The sequence below is a fragment of the Leptidea sinapis genome, chromosome 4, assembly GCF_905404315.1.
Source record: "Leptidea sinapis chromosome 4, ilLepSina1.1, whole genome shotgun sequence".
NCBI lineage: Eukaryota > Metazoa > Arthropoda > Insecta > Lepidoptera > Pieridae > Leptidea > Leptidea sinapis.
Genome location: NC_066268.1, coordinates 4,777,783 through 4,801,591, shown reverse-complemented (window position 1 = coordinate 4,801,591; position 23,809 = coordinate 4,777,783). Strand labels below are relative to the sequence as shown.

Below are 23,809 nucleotides of genomic sequence, written 5' to 3'. Positions count from 1 at the left end.
CAAACTAATCTCGGTTTAAACTCACCTCGGGTTCGCAAGGACAGTAGAACAGCTGTTCCGCATCAGCCTGTTGAATACTCCATGTGGATTAGTTTTAAAATTAATACAAACAATACAACTAAAAGAACAGTAGTGTAAATCAGCGGTCTCCTTGAAATTTATACCTACGTCTGGGTGGACCGCTAGGGTTGGTACATACATCAAGATTGACGACGTGGACGGCGCGGTCCACCTTATTTAACTCAGACAGCGACCAGTCTCGACGGCGTACGACGTGGCACTCAATGTTTTTTTTATGGAATAGGAACACAGAGGAATCACAAGAGCGTTGCCGGCCTTTAAGGAAGGTGTACGCGCTTTTTTTGAAGGTACCCATGTCGTATTGTCCATGTCGAGAAAGCTCCTTGAAAACCGCACTGTGGAGGACCGCCACACATACAGATCGTGGGGATGAAATCCTAACTTGTGGCGTGTCGTGCGAAGGTGGAATTCGGCGGCAGGAATCAGGTTAAACAGCTCTTCGGAACACTCCCCGTGATAAATGCGGTAGAAGACACACAATGATGCGACGTGTCTACGCAACGCCAAGAGATCCAGCCGTTCACAGAGCACTGAGTTCCCGACAATTCGAGCTGCTCTACGTTGCACGCGGTCAAATGGATCGAGCAGATACTGGGGTGCGCCAGACCAGAGATGACAGCAATACTCCATGTGTGGCCGGACCTGCGCTTTGTAGAGCGCTAGAATGTGGGCCGGCTTGAAGTATTGCCGTGCTCTATTGATTACGCCCAGCTTCTTCGAAGCCAATTTGGCTTTGCCCTCCAGATGGCCACGGAATTGGCAATCGCTCGAGATTTCGAGACCCAGTATTCCGATACTAGGCGCGGCTTTAAGAGAAGTGTTCTCGAAGAGCGGTGATACGACAAATGGGGTTTTTTTAGTGGTAAACGCGCAAACTTGAGTCTTCTGGGGGTTAAATTGGACAAGGTTCAATTTACCTCATTCTGCGATCTTCTCGAGAGAGGACTCGATAGAAGACACAAGTTTCTCCCGGCACTGGTCGACGATTTCCCGAGAGAGACCTGCATGGCCCGTGTATACGGCATCACCAGTGCTGTCGTCCACATAGCAATGTATGTTGGAGGTGTCCAACATATCATTGATATGCAGAAGAAACAGCGTAGGAGATAGCACACAGCCTTGGGGCACTCCAGCATTCACGGGCTTCGGGTTCGAGAAATATCCGTCGACAACGACCTGTATGCTACGCGCAGTGAGGAAGCTGCACAAGTCAGGTCCACTTGCACAAGCTCTCGGGAAGCCCAAATGATGGAAGTTTGGAGAGGAGCGCCTTGTGCCATACACGATCAAAGGCCTTCGCTATATCCAGGCTAACTGCCAGTCCTTCCCCCTTGCTTTCAATAGCCGCCGCCCATCTATGTGTTAGGTATACCAGAAGATCACCTGCCGACCGTCCATAGCGAAAGCCGTACTGTCGGTCGTTGATCAACTGGTGACCCTCTAGGTATACTAAAAGCTGGCGGCTAATTATGCTCTCCATGATTTTAGAGAGCAGGGAGGTGATAGCAATAGGCCTGTAGTTCGCCGGATCCGAACTGTCTCCTTTTTTTTGGATCGGATGGACAAGGGCTGACTTCCATGAGTCAAGGACTACGCCTTTGGAATAAGAGTGCCGGAAAAACGCGTTTGCACCGGCGTCAACTCAGGGGCACACGTTCTAAGCACGATTGGAGAAATGCCATCCGGCCCGCTCGACTTCCTGACATCCAACGAAAACAGAGCTCGCCTAACAGTTTTCTGTCTGAACTGTACTTCAGGCATAGAGCTTTGACACCGCGGGGTGGTCGGCGGTATTTTTCCGTTGTCGTCAAGTGTCGAGTTGGAGGCGAAAAGAGCGCACAGGAGCTCGGCTTTCTCTTTTGCCGTATGGGCCAGGGTGTCATTCCTCATGTGCAACGGCGGCATGGACGGCTGGTTGAAGTCAATAGTTCTCTCTTTCCAAGATTGCCTAGCGGCCGTGAAAGTTATGTGTGTGTGCGTCGATTCGGACGCTCTAGTATGAAGTAAGTATTCTATTACTGTATTGTGTCTATGTTTTTTTTCTTTCCTATCTTTTCAGATTACTTAATATGCCTTACTATTTATATTCTCTTCACTAAACAAAATTCACTTGATCATTTTTGTTACGTCTTTTTTTTATATAAGAAGGGGCAAACGGGCAAGAGGCTCACGGGATGGCGAGAGGTGAGACAACCACCCACGGACATCCTCAACAACAGGTGTCAAGAGATGCGTTGCCGGTCTTTCTTTTCTTGAAGGTCCCTAAGTCATATAGGTTTGGGAAAACCGTAGATTCCACTAAGTGGCTGTGCGAGACAAGAAACTTGGCCCGTGGAATAAACCCGAGCAGGTCCTCTGAGCACTCTCGGTGATAAATGCGGTAGAAGATGCAGAGAAAATCCACATCTCTACGCAACGCCAAAGAATCAAGCCCATCGGAGATGACTTGATCGTCGATGATTCGAGCCGCTCTTCGTTGTATGCGATCAAATGGAAGAAGCTGGTACTGGGGAGCACCTACCCAGAGGTGAGAACAGTACTCCATGTGAGGCCGAATTTCTCTCCACTCCTCCATTTCTCCACTTCACCAGTGGGAGGCTCCTTTCCACAGGAATCCGGCTAGATTTTGGGTACCACAACGGCGCCTATTTCTGCTGTTAAGCAGTAATGTGTAAACATTACTGTGTTTCGGTCTGAAGGCCAGGGTAGTAGCTAGTGAAATTACTGGGGAAATGAGACTTAACATCTTATGTCACAAGGTGACGAGCGCAATTGTAGTGCCGGTCAGAATTTTTGGGTTTTTCAAGAATCCTGAACGGCACTGCAGAAAAAAACATTTTGGACGGTTTGGAGCATTGCGGGAGCATTCCACCACAGGTGTCTGGGTCACTGCTTTGATAATATCCGTCCTTCGAGTGGGTGAGCGTCATCTCGCTCGTTTCCCCTCCACCTGGCCCTGCACTATCAACCGCTCAATCGATCCTTCATTTCAGGAGATGTGACCAAAGATCTTCAGAATTCGTAGTAGCACAGTCGACGATAGCCTTTCTTTTATCTTCAATACTTTTAAGATAGAATTGTTGGTTCGGAAAGCCATCCAAGGGATCTTCAGGAGTCGTCTCCAACACCCCATCTCAAGGCATTGATATCAAATGATAATTAATTTGGCGGCGGTCTTGAAACCTGGTGAAAACCAGGTTTCAGCCCCGTAGACTTTTACGGTTACGGTACGATTATTCTACGGTCTTCAAGGTCGCCGATCTCATTAGATCATTTAGCAAATCGGAGTTTTATGATAATATATTATGTTATGTACAGTCAACGACATTCCAATAATTGAAATATGTAATTAATCAATTAGAAAAGTTACTCGTCGTATACACTATGTCAAAAAACGCTGTACGATAATTGACACGGATTGAACGAAAAAATCAAAACCCCTTACATTCAATGCCACGATAAAAAGAAAATTTCATATTAAATGTTTTCAAAAATCTTGAGAACATCGATCAACTAATGTCAAAATCAAAATAAATTTTGCCGCCACCAGGCAGGCAGAGGTGTCCTAACTTTTATAATTGGGTACGTTAACAATCTTTTTTTAATGTCATTATTTCCTGAAAATCAATATTTATTTGTTCTCACTATTTGATACCAATATACGCCTCGAGATATAGTACAGGATTTTTTTAACACCCCACAGTAATATATATAATACAAAAAAAACTTACTTATAATAATGGCACTAGATAAAATTTACAACAATATTAAACATAAACCATCAATACTAATTGCATAAAAAATGCATTGGAAATTACTAAAATTACTTATTACTAACCACATAATATGTCTAAACCAAAATACTAAGTAACTAATAACACTTAATATTATTGTTAACGACAAAAAATAAAACGTTTTCAATTACCATAATATAATCACAACCTCCAAACAATAAAAAAAATAACAAACAAGAAAACATTTACATATTATAAAAATAGTAGATTGTTAACCGAGGGTCATTGATATGAATCAATTTCCGAGGTATTTAGACGCCCGAGCGGAGCGAGGTCGGCTATAGTCCGAGTAGGAATTGATACTTTTACCCAAGTTAAACTCTCTTCTTTTTATTTCGAATATAAGGAAAATAAAACTTGTTGTTTATCTAAGCACCGATCAGTATCCCGACATTTTATGTCGACTTTTTAAATTTCAAATATGGAACTTACCGCGTAAATGTTGCGGCTTATTCCGCTCAAAGAAGAAGAAGAAGTAGAGAGGGAAAATCTTATACAAATTACTTCCCACCCAAGGGCCGGAATAAACTTTAAAAATAGAACTGCTTTCAGCTATGAAGAGTTTTATGTAAAAAAAACTAATTTAAAGAAATGCCATGTGTCTTTCTAAACAGCCAGTGTGAACTTAGCGCAAACTTCTTTGAACGGAATAAGCCGCAACAATTTCGCGGTGAGTTCCATATTTAAAATTTAAAAAGTCGACATAAATTGGCGGGATACTGATCTGTAATGTATCTGTGACAGAATTCAAAAAATAGGTAATAATCTTTTATGCTAAGATTTTAATATTAAAAATGAGTTCAAGCGATTCTGAAATGTTAACACCAGATTCACTTAAGAGACGAGGCAAATTGTGTTATTGAAAATCTTTTGCCAGAAATCTCAAAAGAAAGATATATAAACGTATACAATGATTTTATGAAGTGGCGAGTAGAGAAGAATATAAAATCGTTTTCCGAAAGTAAGTGTAAGAAATACTTACATATTTTAATGGACTGTGTAGCAAACTACAGCCTTCTACGCTATGGAGCCGATATTCAATGCTCAAGAGTACACTAATTAGTGTAAATCACAATCTAAATTTGAAAAAATTCCATAATTTAACATCATTTTTGAAGACAGTCTCAGGGGTTCAAGAGTAGGAAATCTAAGGTCTCATGAAGTGGAAAATTTTTTAAATGATGCTCGTGACGAGATATATTTGGCAGTGAAGGTTAGTTTCCCTAAGTATTTATGTATTTATTCTAAAAATGATCGTATTTATTACACAAATACCAAAAAATTACGTGTTTCACAGGTGATATTGATACTCGGTATAAGCGGCGCTTGCAGAAGCAGTGAACTCACAATTTTGACAATTAAGGACATTGAAAGTCAAGGCGAATTAATACTAGTAAAACTGACTAAATCAAAAACAAATATTGAGCGCTCGTTTGTAGTAAAAGAGTTTGCACGAATTGTAAAGAAATATCAAAAAAATGAGACCTAGTGATGTAAAAACGGACGGTTTTTTCTCAACTAACAAAAGGGAAAATGCTATAAACAAGTGATCGGTAAAAATAAAATCTCAGGAATGCCGAAGCAGATAGCAACATATTTTAATTTACCAAACTGTGAGCAGTATACCGAACATTGTTATAGACGAACGTCAGCAACACTTTTAGCCGATTCTGGGGCAAACATGACAACGTTAAAAAGACATGGAGGCTGGAGTTCCAGCACAGTCGCCGAAGGCTACATTGAAGATTCAGTACAAAATAAAACTAAAACTTCAACCAAATTAACAGAAACTATAAAAATACGCCCTAATTCGCCTCAGCCGACAACTTCCAGGGAGTATCCGCCATGGAATCCATCGTCTGATGAAATACCAGAATCTCCCACTTTTACAAATATCCAGAACAGCCAAATTTGTCATAATATATCAAAGAGCATAAACATTCCAAACAAAAATGTAACTATTCATTTCACGAATTGCCCTAATTTGAAAATTAATCTTAAATAGGTGTTACTAATATTATTATATATTATGAATAAATAGTTTAGATAAACAACCTAAACTAACCTAACCAACCTAATGCTAAGCAATTGTATTATCAGGCTCGAATGCTGGCAAAAACAGAGAACTATAAATTCTGTTGGGTCAAGAATGGTAAAGTTTTCATTAAGAAAACTGAAGAGTCAACTGCTATCCTCTTACGCAGCACCCAACAGCTGGACTCTCTAAAGGAGACTGGCAATGAGAATATCTTGTGACTAGCCTGTAAATCCAAAACATACGTAGGACATCTAATTACTCAACCTGTCATATATAATAGTTTTATTTATAGTATTAATATAAGTATAGTAGTCTTTACATTTTTTAATATTACACGTTTTAGTATTAATATAAGTATTTACAATATTATGAAAAATATATATCTATACTATGTACAACTCAAGGTCAGATACCCAAATGATAAGATGTTCAGCCATTTAGATGGCACCGAGTACGGTCTCCTCAGCATCCTCTGTATCACAATGGCAGAGGTCTTAATGCCAGCTGATATAACATAATTATGTCCTCAGACGTAGTTGACTTGGCCTTGGACATTGACCATTTGTCAATATCCAAGGCCGTTATTATTGAGAATGCAGAGGAGTGTAATCGGTATTTCACACATGGCAAGAACGACTCACTGACTCTAATGACACAAAATATTAGAAGCATATATAGGAATATTGATGAACTAAATGTTTTGTTAACAAGAATGAAGTTAAGTATTGATATCATCATACTTACAGAGTGCTGGCTTTGTAGTGATAGGACAAACCCAGTGCTTTCTGGATATAAATCGTTCAAGACATCACGACTACTAAATCAAAATGACGGACTAGTGACGTACGTTAAAAGTGAATTGTCTTTTTCAGTAAGCGAGCCCCATCTCATTGAGGCGAACTGTCTGACTCTTACATCTGGTGATACATGCATAATCTGTATCTATAGGCCGCCAGCTTTCAGAGATACAAGCAATTTCATTTCATCACTGGATGCATTATTGATACAGCATAAAATGTATAACAATATAATTATTGTAGGGGACATCAATATAAATATCAGTCCTGATAATATCACTACCAAAGGACAATCGGACGAATTTTTATCCCTAGTTGCTAGCCATGGTATTCTACCAGGACATACATTTTCAACCAGAAACAACAGCTGCTTAGATCACATTTTTCTTAAAACTCGATGTGACAATAATGTGGCTGTGATTAAGACAGACATTACGGATCATGCGTCAGTCCTACTTAACATCTCAGAGACTATTATGCGACATAATATTGAATATAAATCTGTAAAAAGAATTAATTATGAAGCTGCACTAGCAGAGCTACTAACCACGGACTGGAATTTCATTACTGATTCTGCAGATGCTAATATAGCAACGAATATGTTTCTCAGCTACTTAGCAAATGTAATCAAACAACATACTGTCGTAAAGAGAGTTGCAAGCGCTAAAAGAAAAATAAAGCCCTGGATAACCCCAGGGCTAATAAGATCAATCAGGAAGCGAGACAATCTGCATAAAAAGTGTCGAAAAGCTCCTAATAATAATGAATTGCAAAAAACTTACAGACTTTACCGAAACATGTGTAACTCTATCCTCAAAGCAGCCAAACGGAAATACGATAGGCAACTACTAAATAATTCCGTACATAAAACTAAAGATATGTGGGATAATATAAAACGAATTTGCAATTTTGGTAGTGGTAAAACTAACGAATGTAAGGAACTATTAAGCTTATCATCTTCTCCAATCGATTCTGTAAATATTGTAAATAAATACTTCGCCACAGTAGGATCCTCACTTGCAGCAGATATATCTGCTAGTCTCTCAGCAAAGCCAATGGTGGAAAAAGACAATGAAAAATCTACTAAAACTCCTGAATCATCGTTTGCTCTCCTTCTTGTAAATGAATGCGAAATTATCAGCACAATTAATTCACTCAAATCTCAAATCGCTCCAGGATGGGACGGAATATCAAACGACTTTTATAAAAATACTAAATTTGCTATTTGCAAACCCATTACACACATTTGCAATACTTGTTTCTTGACAGGAGTTTTCCCCACTGCATTGAAAAAATCTATTATATGTCCCATTTATAAAGGTGGAGATAGAGATAGTGCTTCGAAGTATCGCCCATTTTCTTTACTTCCTGCACTATCCAAGATTATAGAAAAGATTATAAACAAAAAATTGGTGATATACCTAGAGAGTAAAAACTTGTTATCGAATAATCAGTTTGGTTTCCGGCCCAAAAAATCAACTTTTACCGCAGTAACAAAAATAACATATAATTTAGTTAATAACCTGGATTCAGGTAAAAAATGTTTGGGCGTTTTCCTAGATCTCACGAAGGCATTCGACACTGTCTCTGCTCCCAACCTTTTACATAAACTAGAGCAACTCGGTATAAGGCGTTTTCAGCTTAAACTTTTTGAAAGCTACCTTACAAACCGCAAACAAGCGGTTAAAATTGACCAATATCTTAGTGACGAGGTCTATGTTGACTGTGGAGTTCCGCAAGGAAGCATACTCGGGCCAACGCTCTTCACTATATATATTAACGAACTCTGTAACATGCAATTACCTAACACTGTCATCTCAACATATGCAGATGACACTGCATTAATATTTTCAGGAAGTACATGGACAGACGTTAAGGAAATAGCAGAAAGAGGGTTATCCAAAGTATCTAATTGGCTAAAACGCAACATTTTGACCTTAAATGTAAATAAAACGAAGTATGTCCCCTTCTCAATTTCAACCAGAAACAATCCTGATCAGGACTATCAGATTAAAATACATTCATGTATGCAATTTCATGGTCGATCTGACTATTGCAACTGTCCAAATATCCAAAGAGCTGACCCTCACTAGTATGTACATAATTATCTGGTGGTATACATACCGACCTACATATTTACTCATTACTACTCATACCTTTAAATTAATTATATACTAAATATAGTAATAGGAAAAATAAATAAGTAATATTATTATATTACTTATTTATTTTTCAAAATTATTAAACTACTACTCATTTTGTGCATTATAATAGTCAGACATGCACATTCTTGAACTATGGAATAACAGATCGATACACGGGGAGTACTAATATCCTAAACACAGGGAAACTTAGTTAGGAGTTAGAGCTCAGCCATGTACTAGTAGATTGTTGTCATAATGTAGACTACATACCTACCACTCCAGCAAAATATCAATTTTCTGGGAAGGCACCAGCTTTTATGTCTGCTTTACATAAAACCTACTGTCTGTATGTGCCTAGGTTCTTTAAGAAGTCCTAGCAATAAAAACTTCGTACCTACTTGTCTAGATGCACTTACCAAACATAAGTATATAGGCTTCTTAATGTTTGTATCTAAAGGTTGTGATGTATAATGTTGTGTAGTAGGTATTATGAGTATGTAGTAGTATGTACATGGCTTTTTTGTATAATACATTTTTCTTTTGAGACAAAATAAAATATTTGTATTTGTTATATTTGTATTTGTAGTTTTATTTTCCTCGTATTCGAAATGAAAAGTACAGTACACGCGTAAAAGAATCATTTCCCGAGGCATTTAGAGGCCCGAGCGCAGCGAGGGCGGCTATAGTCCAAGTAGGATTCTTTTGACCCTCGGCTAATAATCTACTATTTTGACTTGCTATTTTCATATTAGGATAAAGCAATGTTTTTGATAACAAATTCATATCGATACCTCAGTTCCAAAGTGTAACAAGTCTAAAATTCAGTAAGTTTGGAATAAGTAATTCTACACTCGAGTTTATTTTGTTTTTTTCTTCGAATTTAATTTCGTTTGCAAATAAAATTTAAATTAAATAAAAGTACTTCCAATTCTCTAATTTCCTGGAGTTGCTGTCCGAGTTAATCTGCATTCAACCGGCGCGGCGATTCCGTAATAATGTCGTCACAAGAAAACGATCATCGCGCTGTTGTCGCACGTTTTCGGTCTGTTCCTGGTCGCCTGGTAAAGCCACACGTCGAACAGCATATCTGCTGAAATTTAACTTCTTCTTTCTCTCTTCTCTTTAGGTTCTGCCCAGCTTCAATTAGTGCAACCACTTGAGACGCTACTTCTGGTGTGGTATTTATTTTCTTGTTCAGAGGGATGACGTAAGTATTCGATAAAAGACCTTTCTGACTGCGAGTTGGTATGCAAATGATGTCATTATCTCCTGGGTCTTCGGCGTAGGCCCTCACGGGCCTTGGGTAACTGTTCGGGACAATAGCCCCTTTCAGTGATGTCATCGCCGCCTGCAACTACAGACGGGGCTCTGGGTGGGACCGATTGGTCCATGGTGTCATGTGGTGGTATCCTGCTGCAGTGCGATTGTGCCCGCCTGGTGTCGCGAGCGATCTGCGGCAGGGTGGTAGGTCCATGGATGGCATGCTTCCGCCGCTCAGTGAGGTTGAGCCCGCCGGTGAGCACCCATCAGCCAGCGGCGAGGAAGCAGTCGTGTCCTAGGAGACTAGGTCAAGTGGTAGTCCTCTTATCTCACAAAAATCACCCCTTAACCTTTTATACCTGCTCAAAGTCCCTCAAACCGAGCTACCCGAATCGAGCTAATTTGGGTCATTCTATTGTTATGTTGCTACTGCATTGAATTCGAAGGTCACAGCTATACATTATGGGCTTTTAGAAAGCTAACAGTCTGTACCTTAGTTTAATTTAAATTATATTCGCAAACAAAATAAAATATAAAAAAAATGACGATCTCTCAAATGTCGTTTTCACTTATTTAAATTCAAATTTGGAACGATTTCATAACCTTCGAATGTTTATTTCACGTCATACACATTTTTGTCGAGGTTAATAATAAATCACAATAATGGAATGGGGCACTATAGAAAAAACAATGTTTTTTTTTATGGAAAAGGAGGACAAATAAGCCTACGTATCACATGGTGTTAAGTGATCACCGCCACACACAAATTCTTGCGACATCAGAGGAATCACAGGAGTGTTGCCGGCCTTTAAGGAAGGTGTACCCGCTATTTACGAAATTACCCGTGTGGTATCGTCCTGGAAACACCGCAAAAGGGAGCTCATTCTACAGATTGAGATTTAATATTAACCTCGAAAAAAAATGTGTTAAATGACGTGAAATAATCGAATATTCTAACATTACATACGCGTTCCTAATTTGAATTCAATAAAGTTAGGTAGTAGGTAACACAGAAGTTGGGTATTATAATATTTATGGAGAGTCTAGTTAAATTGTGTCGATCGTCTACAAATTGATACATCTGTGGCTCGGAACCCAGAGTCTACATTTGACCTAATTGCAACTAAAACAACCCTATCTTCTATAATTGGAATATCCGTTGCGATCAACTATTTCATTTATCCTTTCTGTCGATTACAATAAATAAACCGTGGCGTGTAATATAGCACGGTATCCATCAAAGCGGAGAGGAGAGAAGAGGACAGGCGCATGAGCCGCGAAGCTGTCATGTTATTCCCACCAAAGCGGAGGAGATATGAGCTGTGAACGCTCGGAATCAGTCAAGTGATGTCTACGAAAGGGCGGCCTACATGCATCTCCGCTCTGCCGCGCCGCTTGATCGCTCGACGCGGCACAAAATTCTATAGAAATATGAGACATCTCCTCTCCTCCACTCGGTCCATTTCCACCGAATCCGAGCGGAGAGGAGATGTGGAAATAACGAAATCTGATTAGTTATCAAAATACATCTCCTCTCCTCTTTGGTCGATACCGGGCCTTAAGCATTACTTCAAATTGGCGTTCCTAGATGACACTGCTATTGATTTCAATAATCCTTAGCAGTACCGCGTTACTATCTTAATTACTCATACTTACCATCAGGCAAAGCCGCCGCGTCACTTTTTTTTTCATAAAAAATAAACTGGAAGGCGCTGTAGAAATCAACTCGATTCTAATAATTGTAATTAGTCAAGTGAGGTGAGCAGCGGGTGTCTGAGAGGTGGCGCTGGTGTAGCGGTGTGAAGGGTGAGGCGAGTAGAGGAGAGGTATATAATGCTTTGTATTAAATTGATTATTCTGCAGTGTTAAATAATTCCGAGAGAGTATATTTGTAAGTCTTGGTATACCTAGACGGTCACCAGTTGATCAACGACCGGCAGTACGGCTTTCGTCATGGTTGTTCGGCAGGTGATCTTCTGGTATACCTAACACATAGATGGGCGGCGGCTAATGAAAGCAAAGGGGAAGGCCTGGCAGTAAGCCTGGATATAGCTAAGGCCTTTGATCGTGTATGGCACAAGGCGCTCCTCTCAAAACTTCCATCATTTGGGTTTCCCGAGAGCTTATGCAAGTAGACCTCCAGCTTCCTCACTGGGCGCAGCATACAGGTCGTTGTCGACGGTTATTGCTCGAACCCGAAGCCCGTGAACGCTGGAGTGCCTCAAGGCTGTGTGCTATCTCCCACACTGTTTCTTTTGCATATCAATTATATGTTGTACACTTCCAACATTCATTGCTATGCAGACGACAGCACGGGCGATGCCGTATACACGGACCATGCAGGTCTCTCTAAGGAAATCGTCGACCAGTGCCGGGAGAAACTTGTGTCTTCTATCGAGTCCACTCTTGTAAAGGTCGCGGAATGGGGAAAATTGAACCTTGTCCAATTTAACCCCCAGAAGATGATACGACATGGGTACCTTCAAAACGGCAACGCTCCTGTGATTCCTTTGGTGTTGCAAGAGAATGTGGGCGGCGGTGATCACTTAACATCAGGTGATCCGTACGCTCGTTTGTCCTTCTTTTCAATAAAAAAAGTTAAAAGTTATAATTATAAAATCTGTACATAATACAGTGATTTGTATTGGAATTCTTAACAATTTGTTGTTTTTAAAGTGATAACCCCTACTTCTAGGATTATAACACAAATAAAATTTGAAAACAAAATTTTATGAATCGCTCTGGCACGGAAATTGGCAATCTGGCACTGTTCATAAAATTTTGTTTTCAAATTTTATTTGGAATTCTCTTTTTATTTTCTCTGACTGCTTTACATAATAGTGGGTGGCAAGTAGAAAATAAAACTCATTTGGTAGCCGAACTTTAATTTTAAATAATGTTCATATTTACATAATGCCTACTACCACACTGTTACGATTTTCTATAACACACACAATGTGTTGTGGATACTTTTACTATTTTTATTAAATACGACCATACCCAAGTTACCGTCGCAAAAACGCCAAATTGAAATTGAAATTAGTTATACAATATATTATTATGCTAGCGTCGAAGAGCTTGAGCACACCATATGCATTAAAACTATGTTTAATAATAGATTGAACAATTTTTTACGAAAGTACGAATAACCTATCCATTGCAGAATCAGTATAATTTAACTGCAATTAACTACTCAACGAATTTTAATCAAATTTTTCACATTGTGTGCAGTTTGATCCAACTTGAAATATAGGATAGTTTTTATTTTCATTCGTGACTCATAATATTTTTTAAATTCCAAATTTTGATGAACAATTTGACAGTTTTGCTGTGACATTATTTAATTACAAGAACAGGTAACAACGAAATAGTTATTGTTGAAATTCTACAAATTTCGTTACTTATAAAAATATTTTAAATATTCGTTCATATTATAATCTCATGAAATACTCGATCGATTAAAGTATATAATTATGCTCATCAACACTTGATAATTGAGAAAAGGTTGTACATTGGGAATAAAGAGGATAAATAAAAAAAATGTCCTTTACTTGTTTAATGTATTTGGTGTGATCAAAGCATGTGTTATATGATAGCATTTCTATTGAATCTTAATATATTAAATAACAGACAAGTTTTATGGACAATGGAGGTTTCATTTATCACACCAGTATCGATGATCACTTACCAGGTGACACAAGCGCCCGATAGCTCATATTCCACCACATTAAAAAAAAAACATTTTAATTCAGTTATATTTTTTCCTCAAGTCAAGTCAAAGTTTATTCAAACATAGGGTCATTTAAAAAACTCAAAATTGCTTATATTTCAGGGTTCGTAGAGACATGACATCAGTACGCGGGCAGAAGAGACGCAGCGACAGGTAAATGACCGATATTCATTTTCTTCGCGACCACAAAAATACGACAACATGGCCGCCAAATCTATGTATACAACTGGCACATTGAAAATATTTATTTAATGCGGTGACGCGTACAAATAAGTTCATCAATTTAATAAAGTATTTTTTATAATGTTTACAAATTTAAATAATGTCAGAAAATTAGTAACAGTAAAAACAGGTAAGCGTAAAAATCCAAAACGATCATCCCACAGTATCTTAAGGTTGTAAGAAAAACTAGAATAAATTAACTTAAGAAATTTACGGAAACATTGTGGTTAATCGATTCCTAAAATACGTCCGTTTAATCAAAACACGTACACGTATAAATAACACTTCGGTCGCGGTCATTCACCTCTCTACAGCATGTTAAATTTGTGTCGAAAAAATTAAGGTTGCAATTTTTTATTAAATTAAATACTAATTTAACTAATAATGCCGTTTAATATATACTATGACGGAGACGTCGAATATTTAACTATTTTTAACACGTCGAATATTCTTACAAGTTTGTAGCCAGAGCGAGTAGAACGCTAATAATTTAAATTAAAAGATTTCTACAAATACAATAGACCAGACACAGATGCATGAGCCATGATGGCTTCAGCGGCCAGTTTGATCTCTAAATGCTTCCTGGTGGCCTCGAGCCAACTTCGCGCGACCGCCCTTGGAGCACCCTGTAGAAGGTTTATGTACCGCAGCGCCGATTGCAAGTCACCGTCATCTACATGATATCTAAAACAAATTATCATATAATATAAAATATTATATCACATACACGCTAGGAGTTTCCCTGCGAGATGGAATCAGAGATGATGTGGAGTAGTACATAGTTCGCCGGACAGAATATGGGCAGTAAAGTGCTCGAATGACGACCACGTACCGGAAGACGTAGTGTTGGTAGGCCCCCCACAAGATGGACCAACGATCTGGTCAACATCGACGGAATACGTTAGATGAGGGCAGCGATGGACCGATCGTCGTGAAGATCTTTTGGGGAGGTGTTTAGGTCTTCCGGCTGATAATGATGATGATAACGATACACGCTTAACCCAACCCAGCCTATTTAGTTGGCTGAACTTGATAGGATAAACTTCGATCATTTATACGATTACATATATTTACTTTAAATTTTAGGAGATATTAGTAGATAGATTATAGATAGTAGATAATTTAGTTAGATAGTTTTATTAATACGCCATCATAGCGTTACTCTGTATTTGATTAATATAAATGTTTGTTTCCGAGTCATGGATTATATGTACTTTGATTGTTTATTTATTTATTTATTTATTTATTATATACAGACACTTTATCACATAATATTACATTATATTTGGTCCCTACACTAGGCGTAGCCTGTCCTGTAGGCAACCATTTTACATCCTAAGGTTAACAATATGAACCGAAAGGTCAAAAAGTGCACTCTGTATATGTGTGTGTGTACACGTGTGTGTCTCTGGGTGTGTGTGTATGTGTGTGTGTGTTTGAGGGTGGGTGTGAGTGAGTGTTAGTATCTGCTTAATCATGTTACAAAGTATTAACATTATATGAATGCTAAGCTATCACTTTAAGAATAGCTTCCATGTCTGCATAAGTGAGTGTGTGTAACCATCTCTGTATTTTAAATTTGACCTGATGGACCGAGCAATTTTTAATAGAACATTTTAAATTTACCTTGTTGTATATATATGTATGTAAGAATGGGCTAAATCTACTTGCAAATGTTGTATTTATTATTGGTGTTGGAATCTTGTACGAACGGCTATCTAGTAGGTTTTTATAATTAGGCAAATTCAAGACCTCCTTATGCATGCTTGTCATAACACGCAAGATAAATATACCTCGGACAGAAAGAAGTTCTAAGTCTTTATATAGTTTATGGGTTGGGTATCTAATAGGTTTTTTAAAAATCACTTTAAGGACAGCTCTCTGTGCTCTTTCTAAGAGTATCATGTGTGAAGTAGCCGCCCCTCCCCATACGGTGATACAATAAGATAATATAGATTGACCGATTGCAAAATAAATGGTTTTTAGCAGATTTAAAGATGCCGAAGCGCGTAAGTTCTTAAAAATATAGATCAGCTTGCGGACTCTTTTCGCTGTTGTATTAACATGTTGCTTAAAGTTTAAGTTTTCGTCCATCGACTCCTAAGTATTTTATATGAGTAGTTCTACTTATACTATTGCAAGATCAAGGGCCAGATAGAGCAACAGGACATGTGTGGACTTTAATATCAAAAATGTGGGAAGGGGATGAAGTTTTCGTTTTATGGAAACAGATGTACTGTGTTTTAGTGAGATTTAAAGTGAGAAGATTATTTTGTAGCCAAGTTGCAATATTCCTCATTCCTTGTTCCGCTGTGTGTAGTGCAGTATCCCAGTTTTTCCCGTAAAATAAAAGAGCTGTATCATCGGCATAACAGATGACGTCAGAGCTGGATACTTTAGTTTTGATGTCATTTATATACAAAAGGAATAACGTGGGGCCTAATATACTTCCTTGGGGGACGCCAAAATCTATTGTACTTGGATTGCTTTTCTTATGATCCACTATAACGCACTGAGTTCGGCACATTAAATAGCTTTTGAACCAGTTCAGGCAATTACCTCGAATACCTAGGAGCTCAAGTTTTCGTAAAAGTATAGGAATACAGACTGTATCAAAAGCCTTCGCGAGGTCTAAAAATACACCGATACATGCTTGCTGCTTATCTAGTTTGGAAGAAATAATTTTTGTTACTAAGTCTACAGCGTTTTCCGTTGATTTTTTAGTGCGAAACCCGAATTGTCTGTCAGATATTATTTTATGTGCGTCAAGAAAACTTGTCAATCGCTTGTGTACTAGTTTTTCCAAAATTTTTGAGAATGATCCTAATAAAGAAATCGGTCTATAGTTCGTAGGATTCAATTTGTTACCCGACTTATGAATAGGAACAATTGCAGCCATTTTCCAGGCAGTAGGAAAAATGCCTTGAGATAAACTTAGATTACATATGCTCGTCAGGGGGGGAGTAATATATTTTTTGCTAATATTCAAAAGGCGGTTTGATATTCCATCCAGTCCAGGAGCACTGTTAGCGTTACTTATCAAGTTTAAGTATGTATATTGTAATGAAAAGTGCTGTGTTGTACCTATAGTCTATACCACTGACCCCTACTATGTACCACTGTCAAAGTGCTTTTGTGCCTGTTTGATATTCGCCATTTTGGCGCTGTTGGCATGTAGCGAGAGTCTGCGGTACTAAAACTATTGATGACAACCTCAGCTTAACAAAAATCGATAGGAAAACTATTTACACAAAAAATGTGTACTTTATTAGGTTGATTTCTGAAGTATAAATGACACGGAAAACGAAGAAAATTAATTCAAAATGCAAAAATACTTCAGAGAATTGTACGCTTCTCTGGCAGCCACTTGTATTGTACGTCAAAATTAGTTCTCTGGACTTTCGCGAGTGGCGCTTCAAATAGTCACAAATACTTAGCTGTCAAACATATGGAACAGTGCTACTTATACAGGACGGTGGTCTATATCCATAGCATAGGCTATGCCTACTTTAGGGCTAGATAATTTGTATAAAAGTGTTAGCATAATAAAAAATCAGTTATACAGGAACAAGCCCTACTACCACATAGAATCATAGATTCTTTTATATAAATAACTGAATAAATATGTACATTACCTTGCCCTCTGAATGATGTCAAAAGTGTCCAGGTTAGTGAAATCTGTCGGCAAGTTGTTCAACTCATCTTCTGGTATCGCAGCAAACTGAACAAAAAATATAATTTATAAGCTCTGGAATGAGCTCAACCTTCAAAAAAGTGCGTACCCTTTTCAAAAAGGCCGAAAATTCTTCTGTGATTCCTCTGCTGTTGCAATAGAATGTGGGCGGTGGTGGCTTTCATAAAAAATGGGACGTGCAATACAGTTTGTAACTAAATAATGTTATGATATGTGTGGAGTACACGATTGTCATATAGAGTGATAATGCACTATAAGTATGTTATTATTACAGCGAATGTTTCGTTACACTGACAAGATTAATAATTGTTGATTGCTCATTGACGTACAATAAGCAACTAGACTCAAACCACGCTCAAAAATCTCTACCTACGCTCTATTAAGCAGAGGTTTCGTTCAGTTGTGTTACGACCGCACTTCGAATACAACGCCACGCAATTACAAAGTGTTCAATAAAAAAACTATCTATATAACAGCATATCCAAACTTAAAAAGGATGCAGTGTTGTATTTCAGGTAAGTGCCCCTTTAAGACGTTTTTAATCATTTTGCTAAATAATTACATTTCAAATGCTAAAACAAAATGTTCTTGTTTTGTGTTTGCAATCGAGCTTCTAATGAGCGTATACAATAGACTTTGAACATTACTGCCTCGAAATAAGGGGTTAATTTGAATGAGTGTTTTAATGTTATAACGATAAGTTTAATTATACGTATATACAACGCCGCTTGGACATTTTTTGACGACCTTTTAATAGGCGATTGGGTGTCTAGTTGTTTATGGTACGTGATTGTCGCTCTTTTTAAAATTTGTACTCTTAAATCATTGAACGTCTAGATAGACTGTGACAGCTGTGATAAATTCGCAACAAATTGAGGTTAACCTCTATTTTGTGCAATTCACGCATCCTCACATAAAGTGACATACAAAACGCCAGTTTAAGACGTAGCTTGTCACGCACACTAAAGTAATAAACCTGGCCTGCTTTCATAGGTTGTCTAGAAAGCAAGAGGCTTTATATAGACATCATCATCAATCATTTATTATTGTACTTTACATGTTCTATAATCTATGCTATTCAGACTAACAAATATTTTCTTTAAATTGCAATTTGTCGCATCCTCGATTTATGTCCACTAAAATCCATAGGTCCTAAGTAAATTCTGGTACACCGTCCCATATCTAATATTCATAAGTACACATGTTGTTCATATTATTTTAGTGTCCCAGTGCTAGGATTATAATGATCACTTATAATGTTACTTCTTGATGATTCTCTTCTCTAAAATGTCGAATAGAGTGATGAGTGATTCATCATGCTCATAAACGGGCTCTACTTGAGGTGACTGGTCGATCCTGTCATCGCCCACCTCTTTCTCCATATTAGTAATTTTACATCATGTTCACATATTAAAAAGGCATAAAAGGCATTTATTTCCTCAAAATTGATTCCTTTAGAATTCATTTTGATGTCATTTCTAATATACTAGACACTATTACAGCTTCGGAATCAAATGGCGCTCTGAGAGAGAAGAAGCGGCGCAAAAAACTCTCAAGGCATTATTATTTATTGCGCCCTTTTTAATAAAATATACAAAATTTTACTGTCATTACTATCGCTATAAAATAATCATAATCTACCATATAATATATATATAATCATAATCTAGTCCCAGGCTGTCCGATCACTTAGATATTCAGCTGTGCAGTAGTAGGATTTTTTAATAAAACATTTAAATTTATTTATAAATAATGCCTGAACAGTTGCTTTACTATAAATATTAATATTGTTTTTTGTGTGTCGGTTAACGCTTCGTAGACTCTTTTGGGTAATTTAAAAAAAAATATACATGCAGAATCTCAAAAATCAATAATAAAAATCTTTGATACCTTTTGGAACAGTAGTTTGGACTGCAACCAAGACAGGAAGTACATTGGCAGACTGGCGCCTTCGCGGCCGATGAGCGCGACCTTCATTACATTCTGTTCAACCTGGAAATTGATAATTGTGATCAATTTACGACTTGTATCGCCAAGTGGTAAGTGATCCTGACCATCTTCGAGATTTTTTTTGTGTAATAAAAACAAGTAATATTCAAATTCAAATATTTTTATTAAAAACAGGATGTGACATCACTTGTTCAAAGTCAAAAACTACCACCCTTTCGAAATAGTTTGCCTCAGACCTGAGAAGAAACTCAGCGGGATTTTTTCCAAAAAAAATATGGTTACAAAGTAATATCGTACAATTATGCTTAGTATTTAATAGCCTGAGGGCAGTCGCTCCATTCCCAATCTGTGGTATCATTAAGAAAGTCATTAATGTTGTAGTAATCTTTACCACACAAATGTTTCTAAATTTCGTAATACATTTGTTTTGAACATTTTCTGGGATCTTGTTGTAAAAGCATATACATCGCCCCACAAAAGACTTACTAACTCGACTTAGCCGAGTAGTAGGCATTATAAGTTTATGTCTGTTTCTGGTTCCTGTTCCTGTTATGACTCAGTTATTACTTACCGTGTCAAATCTATCCCGCAATGCTTTTTCCGTTGAAATGCCCTTCTCTCGAGCGTCTTCGGGTATTCCTTTCAATACTGTTTCGACCAATTTGTCGTTCTTTCCTGTAAATAAAAATTTAAATAAAATGTTATAAAAAAAGTTTTAATAATAATAAAAAAACTTTAATTCACAAAAAAATCCATAATAATTGTGAGTAAAGAGTTATAATAATATTAAATTATGTTAGTATAATAGGGCATGTATATCCATGAAACTTAAATTTAGTTGAAATATTACTTTTTCTAATCTTTATTATTATTTACTAGCTGACTCAGCAAACGTTGTATTGCCGATATTAAAATCGCGATACAAAAGCAACTGTTGATCGTAGATGGGTGAAAATTTAAAGTCGTATGTATTTTTTAATGTTGGCTCATAATCAAATTAAAAAAAAAAATGGCAAAAGAATTTAAAAAAAAGTATACGGCATGGACCACCCTTAATATTTAGGGGAATGAAAAATAGATGTTGTCCGATTCTCAGACCTACCCAATATGCACTCAAAATTTCATGAGAATCGGTCAAGCCGTTTCGAAGGAGTTTAACTACAAACACCGCGACATGAGAATTTTATATATTAGATTTTATCTATATATAGTTTTTTTTTTATTACATTTGTGCTGAATAATAAATGTTAAATATACAAAAGTGCAATAAATACGTGCGAAATATAAAACATCGAAACGCAATGCTATTAGGTTGAAGCGTAGTGTGACGTCAGAATCTATCCCAAGAATCTATATTATACTTATAAATGTATGACCGGTTTTTTCCTTTAGTTATACTGTGAAAACTACGGAACCGATCAGAATAATTCTTGTACCATTATATGCAGCGTGTTTCGGAGAAGATTTTAGTATATATGTTTTTGATTACTAATGATGAACCTATTTTTTTTACCTAGAAATGCCTGTAAATTATTTTAAAAATCACAAAATGTAATTAAATTTAATACATTTCATCAGAATTGTAACAAATGCTGACCCGGCAATACCCCGCGCTCGCTCATTGTATGAATTATCACTATATGTAATGAAATGTCATGGACTGAATTAGTTGTATTGCGAATTTATAGGCATTTCTAGGTAAAAAAAAATAGGTTCTAAATAAGTTATCACCAACATTTTATGTACTAAAATCTTCTCCGAAACACGCTGCATCTAATGGTAAAAGAATTATTCTGATCGGTTAAGTAGTTTTTACAGTATAACTGAAGGAAAAAACCGGCCATACATTTATTAGTACAATATAGATTCTTGCAATGGTTTGCAGAATGATGTTAATAATGACGCCATTTTTTTCAATTAACGATTTTTTTTTTTAGAAAAAACAACTTTTTCGCATTTTTTTTAGTATTTATCGTCAATTCACTAATAAAAACGACGACTAGAGACAGACTGATTTTGTTTGATACTCCTGTTCCGCACATTATGTCGCTTGTTGACTAGGCCCGTAGTGTTGATATTAAGAGCGAATATTTCAGAACTATCCATCGAACTATATACGAACTCTAGCGAACTATATACGCTATCCCGCTCGAGCCCGCCGCGCTAGGCACTCGACTTTGCGTGAGTTAAGAGTGACAGCCAAATTAGCTTTAGGTGCAATTTCACCTCAGCACTTTAACTAGAATATTAGAGTGGGGAATATTAATTTTTGTAAGCTTTAAAATAAGTATATATTGATTGTAATTAGTTAGTAGATCTATTATTGTTATAATAGACTTGCGATGTATTTTTGAATTAAATATATTTTTTTAAATAAACTTTGGCTCAACAACTTAATTCGTGAGTACAAATTACGCGCGGCAAACAATCAAACATGGCATAAAAAGGCATAAAAGGCATTTATTTTCTCAAAATTGATTCCTTTAGAATTCTTTTTGATGTCATTTCTTATACTACTAGATACTACTACCGCTTCGGAAACAAATGGCGCTCTGAGAGAGAAGAAGCGGCGCAAGAAACTCTCCCAGCATTCTTTTTTTTGCGCTCTTTTCAATAAAAATATACAATATTGTACAGTCATTTCTATCGCTATAAAATAATCACAATTTAGTCCCAGGCTGTCCAATCATTTAGATATTCAGCAGTGGAGTAATAGGATTTACGACAGAGCCATTTTTTTATAAAACATTTAAATTTATTTATAGATAATGCCTGAACAGTGGCTGGGACTTTATTATAGAAGTGTATACATTTACCCTTAAAGCTATTATGTATCTTATGAAGCCTACTAGAATTAGTTACAAGCAATCCTTTATTTCTAGTGTTATAATAATGAAAATCACTATTAAGAGCAAAAAGGTGACGATTTTTGTGAACATATATTAAATTTTCATAAATGTACTGACAATGAACAGTCATAATATTTATTTCTTTAAATTTTTCTTTGAGAGACTGTCTATAACCAAGCTGATATATAGCACGAACAGCTCTCTTTTGCAGAGCAAACACTATATCAATGTCAGCAGCAGGACCCCATAGTAATATACCGTACGTGAAAATAACTAAAGTACACTAATCTAGCGGTCGCAACATTCGTGTACTCTCTAATTTTTCTAACTGCATATGCCGCAGAGCTGAGTCTATTTGCTAGATGGGTAATATGTGGACCCCACTGAAACTTTTTATCTAACGTGATACCCAAGAAGACCGTAGTGTCCCCAAGCGTGGCGCCTGCAATGTAGGCGGAGCGATACGCTCGCTATCGGCTTTTGAGACCGCATTAAAGGAGGGATGTAGTTTTGTCTCGCGCGACGAATATGAAATAGTGGATAATTATTGATATGAATCCCCCGAAAATGTTCAAAACAAATGTGTTACGATATTCAACAGAATTGTTAAAAACGTTTGTCTGGTAAAGGTTATTGTAACATAAATTACTTTCTTAATGATACCGCAGATTGGGAATGGGGCGACCGCTTATTACCGCTTACCGCGCATCAGGTTATTAAATAATAAGTTTAATTGCAGGCATAAAGAAAAAAAAGTAAGTCTGACTCATTCTTTGTGAAAAGTGATGTCACATCCTATTTTCAATAAAAATATGTGAATTTGAAGGAGGTATTGCAGGCATATGGAGTCTTCAGGTGCCTGTAACTTTAAAGTAATTGCAAATTCGGTTTACAAGAATGAACAGAAGGCTTACCAACAATTTTTTATTAGCGATTCAATTCCGATGCAGCTCAGTTTAGATACCTAAAATCAATCGCTAAGATTCGTACCATGATGTCTCTATAACCGAATGGCGTTTGAATCGCTTATGGAAGAATGAACAAAAGAAATTTGTCTGTGGTCCGCGGTGTAAGAATGACGCTGTACAGTCGTTGCATAAGTCTGTCTCTCTTACTCGAACCATATGCGTTGCGTTTCGAAGCCTATATTGATATGATTTTTTTGATATGATATGGTAAATGACGGTGAAGTCGGGTCGAACATGGGCTCGCTAATTTGTACGCAACTTTAGTCACTACATTGCGGACGT

General features: G+C 37.2%; 1 protein-coding gene across 2 annotated transcripts in view; it reads right to left on the bottom strand.

Moving 5' to 3' along the window:
- Nucleotides 1-12,982: 12,982 nt before the first annotated feature.
- Nucleotides 12,983-23,809, bottom strand: part of LOC126979711 (MICOS complex subunit Mic60-like) — a 32,052-nt gene continuing 21,225 nt past the window's right edge. For both annotated transcript variants that reach the window (XM_050829181.1, XM_050829182.1), the window contains 4 exons: nucleotides 20,282-20,385; nucleotides 19,651-19,752; nucleotides 17,702-17,787; nucleotides 12,983-14,750 (listed from right to left, as the gene is read on the bottom strand). In XM_050829181.1, the coding sequence (XP_050685138.1) occupies nucleotides 14,573-14,750; nucleotides 17,702-17,787; nucleotides 19,651-19,752; nucleotides 20,282-20,385 (470 nt within the window). In that variant the 3' untranslated portion in view covers nucleotides 12,983-14,572. The remainder of the gene's footprint in view (nucleotides 14,751-17,701; nucleotides 17,788-19,650; nucleotides 19,753-20,281; nucleotides 20,386-23,809) is intronic.